At 40.0% G+C, this 12,381-nt stretch overlaps 2 protein-coding genes across 2 annotated transcripts in view; one reads left to right on the top strand and one right to left on the bottom strand.

Annotated features, from left to right (window-relative positions):
- Nucleotides 1-4,308: 4,308 nt before the first annotated feature.
- TIFA (TRAF interacting protein with forkhead associated domain) lies at nt 4,309-7,881 on the bottom strand. Its single transcript, XM_053461498.1, has 2 exons — nt 7,743-7,881; nt 4,309-5,274 (listed from the first exon to the last, which is right to left on the bottom strand). The coding sequence occupies exon 2, from the start codon at nt 5,270-5,272 to the stop codon at nt 4,724-4,726; it is 549 nt and encodes a 182-aa protein (XP_053317473.1). The 5' UTR covers nt 5,273-5,274; nt 7,743-7,881; the 3' UTR covers nt 4,309-4,723.
- Nucleotides 7,882-7,894: 13 nt separating this feature from the next.
- Nucleotides 7,895-12,381, top strand: part of ALPK1 (alpha kinase 1) — a 53,951-nt gene continuing 49,464 nt past the window's right edge. Inside the window, exon 1 of the mRNA XM_053461451.1 lies at nt 7,895-7,960. The gene's annotated coding sequence lies outside the window, so the exon portion shown is untranslated. The remainder of the gene's footprint in view (nt 7,961-12,381) is intronic.

Here is a 12,381-nt window from a genome sequence, read left to right as displayed (position 1 = left end):
CTACAGAAGGTAGCGCTATTCTGTCATCCGCCAAACCCAGATCCATTCATCAGACTTCCAGAGAACATGTCTCCACTGCTCCAGAGTCCAGTGGCTGTGTGCTTTACATCACTCCAGCTGATGCTTGGCATTGTGCACAGTGATCTTTGACTTGTGCGCAGCTGCTCGGCCATGGAAAGCCATTTCACGAAGCTCCTGCCTCAAAGTGCTGATGTTACTTCTACATGCAGTTTAACATTGTGATGAATGATTCTACAGAGAACGGTTGATTTTTACGTGATGTGGCCTTCAGTCACTCTCTGTAAGCACGCATGGTCTACCTCTGTCTACCTACTTTACAGTAACTTACAGTTGACAGGGGCAGATCTAGCAGGGCAGAAGCATCACAAACAGACTTGTGGCACAGATGGCATACTCAGTGCTATCCTTAGTCGCTGAGCTCCTCAGTACGACCCAATACTGCCAATAGAGTATTTGTCTATAGAGATGGCTCGCCTGTATGTTAGATTTTATACACCCGTTAGCAATGAGTGTGGCTAATATACCTAAATTCAGTAGGTAGGAGGGGTGTCCACATACTTTTGGAGTGCTTGTGTACTGTACCATGAGAGATAAAAATGTAAGTTACGTTGTACCCTGGGGGAAAAACCTGCTATAGGTTTTTAACATAATTTCTTGCAAGTTTAGAAGTTCACAAACCAACACCAGCATGAACCTGTTCTAAACTGCACAGGCAGCACCTGTTACAAACATCTTGGGGGAGTCGGTAATGAAAATAATTTGTACGATTGCCCCGAAACAAGGAGGGACCCAACTGAATTTTTGTTTCAATTTCAGTTTTGTGTGTTTTCACTCACACACTCGCCTACTCAATTATTCGCTCTCTCCGAATGTCTTCTCTGCTGACCGCGATTGTACCTAGAAGAAGGGCAAAGGGTGGTCACACCAAATATTTATTTGATTTAGATTTTTCTTCTGTTCACTCACTTTGTATTTTGCTAAAAATAACTATTGGCATGCCTATTTTTGAAAGCATTCTTACTTTACAGCACAATTGCCAAAAATGCACAGTACTATACATGCAACGGATATTCAAAGAAAAAACGATATGTTGGGTAATGAGGGCCCTGCTCGCAGATAATTTCATTTTTAAACATATTATTCATATTAAATATTGCACTATGCATCTAACAGTAAAAGTTTTATTTGTTTTTAATAGTGTGGATACACTAAAATTAAGGGAATCACAGTTAAAGCTTATGGTAAAACAGCAAAAAAAAACTGCTGGCTTATATACTTTGGTTAAGGAAGGAGTTAAAGTAAAACCCTACCGTCTGTATTTACTATTTGAACAACCATCCTACTCTGTACTCTGTATCTGCATGATTATTCCCCCCCATTAAGTTATTCTTCCCTATTGTCTTAAGTTGATGATTAATTAGTTGGCTCAGGTAGCATTTGCTAAAGGTGAGATGAGAAGGGGAGAAGGACAGGACATGGAATTCTTTAGCCATATTTTCCCCAGTCTCGGCTTCCTTGATTTAAAATAGTTCCACTTTACTTATCTTGATGAAAACCTAGAATAAGTAGAAGCTTTGAAAAATGAATTTTGTTGGGCTAAAAGTTAAGAAGCTGTCTTCACGGTCATACTTGTGAACTTCCCAGGGTAGTCTACCCAGTTGTCTCTCTTCTGAGGAAGAAGATTAATGAAGGGGTAATGTTAGATATGTGTGAAGTGGGACATCATTAAGTGGCCAGGGAGTAGCCACTGAATTTTTGTTTCAATTTCAGTTTCGTGTGCTTTCATTCGCGCGCACACACAAACACACACGCACACACGCACTCACCCACTTGATTATTCACTCTCTTGGAATGTGTGAAGTGTGACATCATTAAGTGGCCAGGGCGTAGGAGTGGACAAAAGTACTAAGGTACCCCTCCTCATTAGATGATTGTTCTATTTCTGCCACAGCCGGCGAGCACACAGCTACTCAATTTCCAAAACAAATATAGTGACCCGCTCTGCAGAGACCAGTGACTTCAATATGGCAACATTTCCAACAAGTCAGTTCATCGCTTCTAGAACTGCCCTAGTTAACTATAAGTGCTAAATGAAGGGGACATATCTTGTAGAAACAACAGTATAGCCTACGATGAGTAACCCACAGAACAGGGTTGCTGATTATTGAAGCACCTAGTGTGTAAAACGGGAATAGGCACCAACATTGCTCATGGTGGACGTCTACTGGGGTCTTAATGATGTTCTATGGGCCTTCACAACGATGAGGTGCTACCTGCCTGACTGCATAGTGCCTGCTGTAAAGATTGGAGTGAAGGAGTAATAACGATCAGACTCGTTTTTCATAGTTAAGGCTAGAGCCCTTATTTCCAGTAAAGAGACGTACTACAATAATATTCTACATGAATATTCTACATTCTGTGCTCCCAGCTTTGTGGTGACCGCCTGGTCAAGAGCCGGTCATGTTTTAGCATGACTGTCCCTGTGAATAAAGCGGAGTTTATAGGCAATTTGAGCACAAATATGGTCTTTTCTCTTGAAATATGGCCATGGGCAAATGACTCATTGGATAAGGAAGCCCTCCTGCACTTCATCCTTTAATCCTATGTGGAAGATTTGGTCAGCTAGCTTTTTTCCTGCTAAAATATTTTCACACATTGAGAATTATTATCGCCATGAAAGAGGCTCTACCTACCGTAGTTAGTACAGCGTCAGATAAGATTGTATACACAGAACGAAAACTAACATCCTTATCTACCAAACTGATTATTAAGCCTAGCGCAAATAATAAATATCAATAAGCCAAGTGATTTATACTGTTTAATAGTCATTACTTTATAAACTAAGATGTAGATAGCACTTCGAGCCAAAATGACTTGTTACTAGATCATGTAACGGACTCGAATGGCAGCGTATCTTAAATATAATTATTATAATAATTGATACATATTAGTACAGTTGTAGTCAAATTTTTATTGAAATAGACAACCGAACGGTAAGGGTTTTGTCCACTTGTTGTAAATTAGCAGAGTCGGCAGTCCTGGTGCAGCCACAAACGGAAGCAGAGATAAGGTGCGACATCAGGAACAGAAATCACCAAGCGTACGTGTCCCTCCAAAAATATCAAACGTTATTGATTTACAAGGACATAAGAAAATGAGAACGTCTCACGCGTTTCATCAGTACTGGAGTTAATCGCAGACTCTCATTCTCATCGGCTATGGCGCTTGTCTTTTAAAAAAGAAATATACTATTTCCCAGATTTGTTCTCGCTTAAGCAATGCCTATGTATAGTATAACAGACTGATTGCATCGCCTACTTTTTTGTCATTATTATTGAGGGGGGGGTACTTTTGTGCTTATTGTATGCAGTCAGTATAGCCTTCAGAACTATAACTGCCCGCTGTTTTCTCACGGATACATGATAGGCTTGGGAGGAAACATTTGAGGACTCTTTTGTTACATTACTAGTTACCTACACAGTTCTGCTACATTATATATAACGGGGAGTTCTGTGAGGTTTCAGATATGTAATATTAAAACATATTATGGGAGAAAAAACATTTTAGCATCTTTATTTTGAAATATAAAGTCCACATAGAAGACTGTTACTGTTTAATAAATATATTCAGATTGTAAATCGCACTACAAAAACGTTAAAGCCAAATATCTACAACCATTTACACCGATTTACAAATAAAAAGCACAAGCTACATGAAATACAAGTTAGGGGTACATCTCATGAAGACAACAGTTCAAGTTATCATCTCTGGATGGGACTTGCAGTCTAGGATTGGTCGTTGTCCCCGTCTTCACCATGTGGTCTCCAAACACTTTTCTAGGCAGGCTAGGAGTTGTTTGGACAAAAAAAGGATTTGTAGATGTTCAAGAACACGCAGACATGCTTGTTTTGTAGAACGTTTTATTGTAAAGTATGTGTTTGGAGGCAACGAGGACAAAAACACATCCTGTTGCTGAGACTCATTCACCTCCCTCCTCTTCCACCGACACATAGAGGGAAGAAGAATATAATAGGAACAAAGTCATGGAGATTTTATATAAATAAAATATAATTCTCTCTAACATTTGTCCAAAAGTGTTTTATAAGGCTATACAAGGGGCTAGGAGGCAACTATATCTTGATACATAGATGGCTTGTGTGACTCTCTGTACATATAATCGCCACTATGCGTTAAAACATATATACAAATGCAGATGGCAAGCATATACGGCTTTTTAAAAAAAAAAAAAAAAAAAAAATCAGATACAAAAATGTAAAATTGATATATATACAAATGATATAAACATTTACAATATTAATATAGTAATTGCATTCCCACATACAATATAGTCTCCTATCCCAGGAGCGATTGAGGATCATAGGCAATGTAGTTCAACAGCAAATTACATGCCACGGTTAACTACCAAAATCGGTAAGAGGTAAATATGGCAAATGTAAAACTACAATTTACAAAACGTTCGTAGGATTAAGTCAGGGGTATCCAACACTTAACATACTTGTGCACGGAAAAATAAGAAAGATTCTCAATTTTTGCTTTTGTCACATGGTTTCTAAAACCTTGTGATGGGATCATGAAATACTCCGGTTGCTTTACATATTATTTTGGTCAACTCCCTGGCGTGCAGGAGGCTGCCCGTTAATACGGCAAGTTCCAGGTTTACTTTTAGGGTCAGACCCTTTTCTTACAATTCATTTTCATCAACTTCTTCCGCGATTGGAGCCGCGCCATTCAAAGCACCGTTTTCAGGTATGGGAACCCTTACGTGTTCCTGGAAGAGTGGAGTGCGTGACACTTCGCAGCAGATCTCGAACATATTCTCAGACTCCCCGTCTTCCTTCTCTGCCAGGATCTGAAACTCCCCAAAACGAATCAGACACGTGTCTGGAAGGTCCTTCTTGTTCAAGTAGTCCAGCTCCAAATGGTCAACGGACAGCTTGTATTTCTTGCTCAGGTTTTTGATCGCAAAAGCTGTCGTGCCGCTTTGAAACGGCTTGAAGAACTCCAAAGAAAACTGAATCCTGGAAGCCGTACTGCTAAGCAACGGGTAGTTACAAATTTTGAAGTCTCGTCCGAAGGTCACTACTTCTTCTGCCTTTATTTCTTGTCTGTGGCCTACCTTAATGGACTTAAATATCTGTTTGCTGTGTTGCTGCGGATGGTACATTCTTAGATGTAAGCAGGTCAGGGTTTGTTCAGTTTCGGCATCATTGGTCACTGGTGCCTGCGCCATTCCTAAAAAAGAGAGGGAAACATCCCATGTTATTAACGAGACCTTGGTGAGCATAGGTAAAATAGAGAGAGATACGGGGTGGGGGGTTGAACAATGCAGTATACAGGGCGAGCTGGGTCCTTCTGCATGAGAAAGTCAGCAAGGTCGGCCTTTCATGACCAGGGAAAAGACTGGGGATAAGAATGAAACCTTTTAAGGCCAGCAGGCTATTTGTCACGTGTGTTGCCAGCCACTTATGGTGGCATTTGCCCGCCATGGCCCGGATCTGTTCATAACGCATAGTGAAATGGGCAAGTACGTTCCTCATGGAGGCTTGCCGCTAGCTTACCTGTGCTAGCAGCCACCAGTAAGCTAGCGGACTTTCCTACGGAATGAGAACCTTCCAAGAGTACGACGCTATGAGATAAGTCAACGGTAAGAAAAATGTTCCCCCGTAAACAGGAGGAGTATACAACAATACTCCAGATTCTACAACCAGACTCTCTCTGCTGAATCATGATAGCAAGTAGATAAATAGTGAATATTTTTATTTCCACAGTTCAAACAATCACTCGAGTCACGAGCGCCAAAGATAACATTTCATGTACCAATAATAAAGCAATCTCAAGGATAGCAGCACAGACACGCCGGCAGGTCCAGCCGTATCGGCATTACTGGAATAAGTGACATTTACATTGGATACGTTCCAGGTAAAGGCGAAACAGCGTTATTCAACTCTAATAGCAAACACTACCGGCTAAAAGTCCAAAAACATATATACACTATACATACTATACTAATTTATATATATATCTGCTTTATAAACAAGCATCTCGGGCTGGCTTTGCAGCACATCTTCTTTATGAATTGCGAGGTAGTGCACCTGCCTTGTGCGCTTCACTGTGGAGTCATATAAGGGTCTATAGGGAGGGTGATAGACAAGTGGAACAGCCTCCCAGCAGAAGTGGTAGAGGTTTACACAGCAAGGAAAGTTACACATGCATGGCATATTCTGAATCTAAGACAGGACCACTTAATAATATGTGTTTAGTCTAGCCAGCAGGTCGTAAATCAGGTCGATGGCCATCAGAACCTGTTCCGTAAACAGTACAATGCCGATAAGCGGGGGCAGGATTTCCACAACTACTCTTAACATACAAAGTCGTTCACACCAGGCTGAACTATGGAGTCAAAAACCCACTACTAAGCAGATTCATTGAGACAGCCGATGACTCCCCCTCCCCCACCTTGGGAAATTCCAAGACATTCTTCTGCAATTGCATGAAAGAATATACAGGCGAGAGAGGGTAGAGTGTCCGCTTACAGAACAAACAACGCAAGCAAGTGGATTGTAAATAGTACATACACGCGGAGTTAACAGCGGGTATACATACACTGCAGCCTGCAATACACAGATCAACGAATACAAAAAAGCTCTGACTGTGACAATCAGCACTAATACATACACACAAATTTATATGTGTTAATTAAATGTATATGTATATATATATATATATATATATATATATATATATATATATATATACAAAAAAACATCCTTATGTGGTGTTCATAGTGTACAATATTATTATTTGTTTCAAATAGCACCAACATATTCTGCAGCGCTGTACAATGATAAAAAGCACACACACAGATATAACTATAGTGTAGTGTTCTTTTCATTAGCAGTTGACTATACTGTACACTACTGTACCGCATCATACATAACATTTGTGTTTTAAGCACACGTGTGATGTGATCGTGGTCATATATGTATTTATTGGTCGTGGACACATTTTTTGTATTTTCTGGTTTCTTGGGGTTTTTTAAGTGTTTGGGGAGACTTCGGTGTAGCCTAAAACACTTTTCTTAAATAAAAAAAAAAAACACTTTTTGGGCGCTTCAATGTAACACTTTTTTAAGTGTTTACAAATCAATGCCAGTATCACAACTCCCAGCAATAATCAGTCCAGCTGCTGGATGAGAATGATGGGAGTCATTAAATGTTTGCTGTCAAGTACTCAAAATACATCATGGAATCCCTTGATTACTTTAATAATCACAGGGTCCGTGGTGTCAAATGTATAAGCCATTAGAAAAATAAATAACAAGAAATATATAATATATATTATATATATACACATATATATACATATATATATACACACACACAAATGACAAAATTATAACATTCAATTATAATAATTAACAAAAAAGGCTTATAGTTCTGTAGATTGTAAGTTCTTTTGATCAGGGCCCTCCTCACCTGTTGTTGATTCTGTAAGTCAAATTATTATGTTATTCACATACTTATGTGCGGTCTTCCCACTGTACAGCGCTACGGAATATGGTGGCGCTATATCAAACAATAAATAATAATAATGTATCTGACCTGCTTTTAAAAGTGAAAAGAAAGCCATGCTCAAAAACGTACATTATGATTTTTTGACCACTAATAGAATATAAACTGATGGATGTGGGCACTTCATACCTTCGCTCCAGCTGAGTCGCTCGCACAGATCCGCTTCCAGTCTGTAACAGATCTCCTTATCAGGTGCCCGATCCGTGCAGTGAAGAAGATATACGGGAGCCTGGGAGGGCCACCTCTCATGTGATCGCACATCCTGCTCTTCCCCCGGGGCTCCGCCTTCAGAAGAGCTTTACTGGAAATCAACTGGGTTTATAGCGAGATGGACTCCGTAACCCCCTGTATGTATATACACTGTGCTGATACATGGGGGATACGGGAGGGGGGGGGACGCACACGTGACCGTAGAGTGACTTTTATAGAGGAAATCCCCTTCCTGCAAGAGCTGGCTCTTGGGCATTATTCTTCAAGTTCTTGGTGTAATAACGACACCCAGAGCAGTCTATTCCGGTTGTGTAGAATGTTGGAGTGTGATGTAATCTGTTGTTATGGTTTGTAATAGTTCAAAACAGAGTCTATTCACTAAAAGGGAGATCTGGCAGGAGAGCTGTAGTTTTAGCTGTAGCAAGTCTCTGAGCTGGCCCTGTATCATACATAACTCAATGAGTGTGGAGCTGGGAGAAATCTCACCGATTTAACTACACATGATACAGGGCCCTCCAAGCTCTTCCTGTAGCAGAAGCTGGAAGCAGAGGGCTCTGCATAACTCGTAACATCTGTAACACTTTACGTCTAGCTGGGTTAAAGATGATTCCAGTAGATGATCTCACCTGTGTTCTAGCAGGGCTTGTCCTAAGGTTTCTAGCTCTCTAGGAAACATGTGATATGGTCACCTTGCCTGGTGTCACCTAAACATGTTTAAAGGAACCGTTAGGAGACGCGTGTAATGCCATCCGAACACAAAGTAAATGGCTAAAGTTTCAGAAAAGAAAGGGCGACGTGGGATGCTTAGGAGGTCTAAACGTGTTCAGATGGCTTTCACATATTCTGTTAACAACCCCCCCGTTTTGTGGTCTTATTTTTATTGACACTATTTATTTGTGTGTCGTTCTGTTTCTTTGTTTATTTGTTGGGACATGACCCGGCTGATTAAACTTTAAAAAAGTACAGGGCCAGCTCGGCTGTTCTTGCTGGAGAAATGCTCTGCAGTTAGCGTGTCGAAATCAGCTGAACTCTTCTGCCAAAATGATGTGTTCGTCAATAAACCCCCGTATCCAAATACATTCACAGTCGTTTGCGGTGGTGACGCAGCTTACACTCCCATTCACTACTAAAACTTTGGGGAATATCAGCAGAGGAATATGTTGGTCATTTTGAAGAGAAATATAAATAACTTTCACTAGAGGGCAGTGTTTGGTTTTATAAACCCAAAGCAGGAAATTCCAGAATGGTGCAATATCTGTCATTATTGCCCTACAAGTGAAATTGGGACCGATTTCCTAAAAACAGATGGTCTAGAAGAAGCCATTGGATGATGTCAGATGTCGCGTCATAAAAAGAATTGTGTCCCTACCTAGTAACACATAAACACGGACAAATCAACTGATAAAGTGAGAGATGCGCCAAAAACAATAGAGAAAACGCAGGAAATGGACTTTAACACTGCTTGCAGAGTGAAACTTTGGGTGTCATAACAATCAGAAAACGCTGTGGTTGTGTCTCAGTGATACAAAGATTATGTTTATGATTCCGTAGCTATCATTTAATATCTTAATCTTGATATGATCATGATAGTGGTATTAAATGATGGCTACAGAATCACATGACCTCGCACATATACTGAGCACCAGCGATAACGCCTATTATTCTGTTGTGGAAAGACAGGATACCCCCCCTCAGGGTCTTTCTAGGCCCAACTGTGATATCCGATCGTCTGGAGACTTTCTTGGTGACCACAGTGTGATCAGCTCATGGGGATCACAGGGAAGGGAACGAGAAATAATGTTTCCCAATTTATCCCAAAAAGTAAAAAACAATACATTAATCAATCAATAAAATAATTAAAAAAATAAGCAATAAAGTGAGCTAAGTGATGTCGCTGTGACATCACTGGCATGCATAACATGTTCAAGAGGCCCCTAAAGGTGCAAAAATTATTACATTAATTAAAACAAGCAAACAAAAAAATCCTTATCGATACATGTACCTGTTACTCTTAAACTGGCATAATAACATCCCATTGCCCTAGCTCTACAGCAACTTGCAGCAACGTCTTAGTTTCAAGTGATGTCAAATATCACCCAAGTCAGATACCTGGAATGATTTCTTATTTTTATTATTATCTTTTATTTATATAGTGCTTATTTATTTATTATACATTAGGTGGAGAGGGCCCTGTTTACAATCTAGCAGGAGCTAGATAAGATATGGAGAAAGGGGAGAGGTAGTGTGGAGGTTGTATTAGCGGCAGGTTAGTTCTGGGTACTGAGTCGGTATTCTCTGAAGAAGTGGGGTTTGAGATTTGTTTCAATGCTGAGAGGGAAGGTGAAAGCTGGAGGTTCGGTGGAAGTAGGTTCCAGAGATATGGGGCACCACGAGTCAAGTCTTGTAGATGGAAAAACGAAAAGATCATGAGTGAGGAGTAAAGACTCACATTTGGTGAAAGTAACTGTTTTGGTTTTTTAGTGGTCCATTTAGTTGGACTGTAATTTGCCAGCCACCCGCTGCCTGAAGGTCCACCCAGAAGTTCAGGTTTACAGAATCTGCTTCCATGCTGGTAATATTCATGGGCTTGGCAGGATCATGAAGTCATGAGATTACCTCATTGCGCATCTGGTACAATCTTGTAGACCACTGGCCCAAGTTAAGGCAGAACTTTCATTTGCTGACACACAGAAATCACATTGCAACAAATGTTTTTGAAACTAGGATGCTTGTGTCATGTTTATTAGCGTATTGTTAATGATTGTTGTGGTTTACCGCATGTGTTAGTCTCTTCCATTTTTATGATTGTTCCATATACCTGGTTTAATAACTAACTATCCTTGAACTTGAGGAAGACAATAACCACTGTGCACCTGAAAAATATATTTTTTGCCATGACTCAAATTGAAGTGAAACTGTGTAATCTTCTTGTTTTGTTATATTGTGAAAGACACATTCAAGTGGTGAGTTTTATCTTTTGTTACGCATTGTGAAGGGCCAACCCTAGTTTATCCTACAACCAAGCTGGACGTATAACTAAAGCTGCTACTCCACCTAGACAAAACATTAATTGCTTTCTCTAGAGAAAACAATTTGTTCGTATTCAACGAAATTCGCCCTCCTCGGGCCTTCTTTTCTGACGAAATTCGTCCAACATTTTTGTTTTAGGAAATCTGATTTGTCCGTCCAGGTAGCCATGGAAACAAGAAATAAACGCGTTGAATTTAACTGGCAACATTTTCCTCCTCTTAGTGTAGTTAAAATTGGCGGCCGCAGCAACGGACAAATGAAGATTTTGATGTTGCGCACATTTGGTTTTCGTTTTCTTTCTTTCAATGTTACATTTGTTTGTTATTTTGATGAATGGACGAAACAGCGAAATTCAACACGAAAAGCATGTGTACGAAAACGTCAGTGCAGCTCAAGATTGGTGGGATCAGAAGATCTGGTGAAACATAGGCATGTTACTACAAGCTTTTGGAGACATACCCGTGAGATGGGGGGCCATGAGAGGGCCAGGGATGAGGAAGGACAGAGTAGCAGGATCTAGAATGGAGAAGTGTAATTAGTGTAAACAGGTGGAAGGAAATGCGACGAACCACAAGGAGATTATAGTGTCAGCAAAGTACAGCGAAGGAAAAAATGGTTTGATCCCCTGCTGATTTTGTACTTTTGCCCGCTGGCAAAAACATGATCAGTCTGTAATTTTAATGGTAGGTTTATTTGAACAGTGAGAGACAGAATAACAACAAAAAATCCAGAATAACGCATTTCAAATAAGTTATAAATTGATTTGCATCTTACTCAGTGAAATAAGTATTTGATCCCCTATCAATCAGCAAGATGTCTGGCTCCCAGGTGTCTTTTATAGGGGTAATGAGCTGAAATTAGGCGCACTCTCTTAATCTTATTTATCTCATTTAGATCTTATTTATTTATTATTATTACTATTATTATTATATAATTAGAAAAGCTGCCAATTGGTCTATGTCAGATGTGCAGCTTTATGTTTTCTCCAGAAGACTCCTTGGTAGGTGAGGAGATGACTGCTCAGGAGCCAATTCGCAACCTCCACCGTTCTATAGTAGAGTGTTTTTTGTGTTCTTTTTCTACGAGATGGTATTTCATTTGCTTCCTGGCCCTTTTTTTTTTTTTGCTGACCATATATGTGGTTGACACGGAAAGGGTTAAAGGTTAGTCTGATATAAGTCAAGAAAGACAGCATGGAGACAGTTTGGGTAACTTGGAGTTTAGTTTGGGGAGTTATCGCTGCCGCTGCCAGTTGTCTGGTAGCCGACTCAAGCAGAATTTCAGTTCCTGAGTCAGTTTTTTTTCTTTAATAAAGAAATGCCGTAAACTGATTTGGCAACTGACAGCTCTAATACCACGACCTGTAATTCTTTGTATGGTGAGCTTGTTTTTTACTTTCCACTTAGTCATTACATTGTGTAGAAAAGAGAAGTGGTTGGTTACAAAAATGTAGGGAAGCCAAACCACAATGGTAAAAAAAAACAAAAAAAACAGAAATTCGAGAAATCTGTAAACTGTTCCTTTCGCT

This window comes from Spea bombifrons, chromosome 1, assembly GCF_027358695.1.
Source record: "Spea bombifrons isolate aSpeBom1 chromosome 1, aSpeBom1.2.pri, whole genome shotgun sequence".
Lineage (NCBI taxonomy): Eukaryota > Metazoa > Chordata > Amphibia > Anura > Pelobatidae > Spea > Spea bombifrons.
This window is presented reverse-complemented; position numbering and strand designations above follow the sequence as displayed.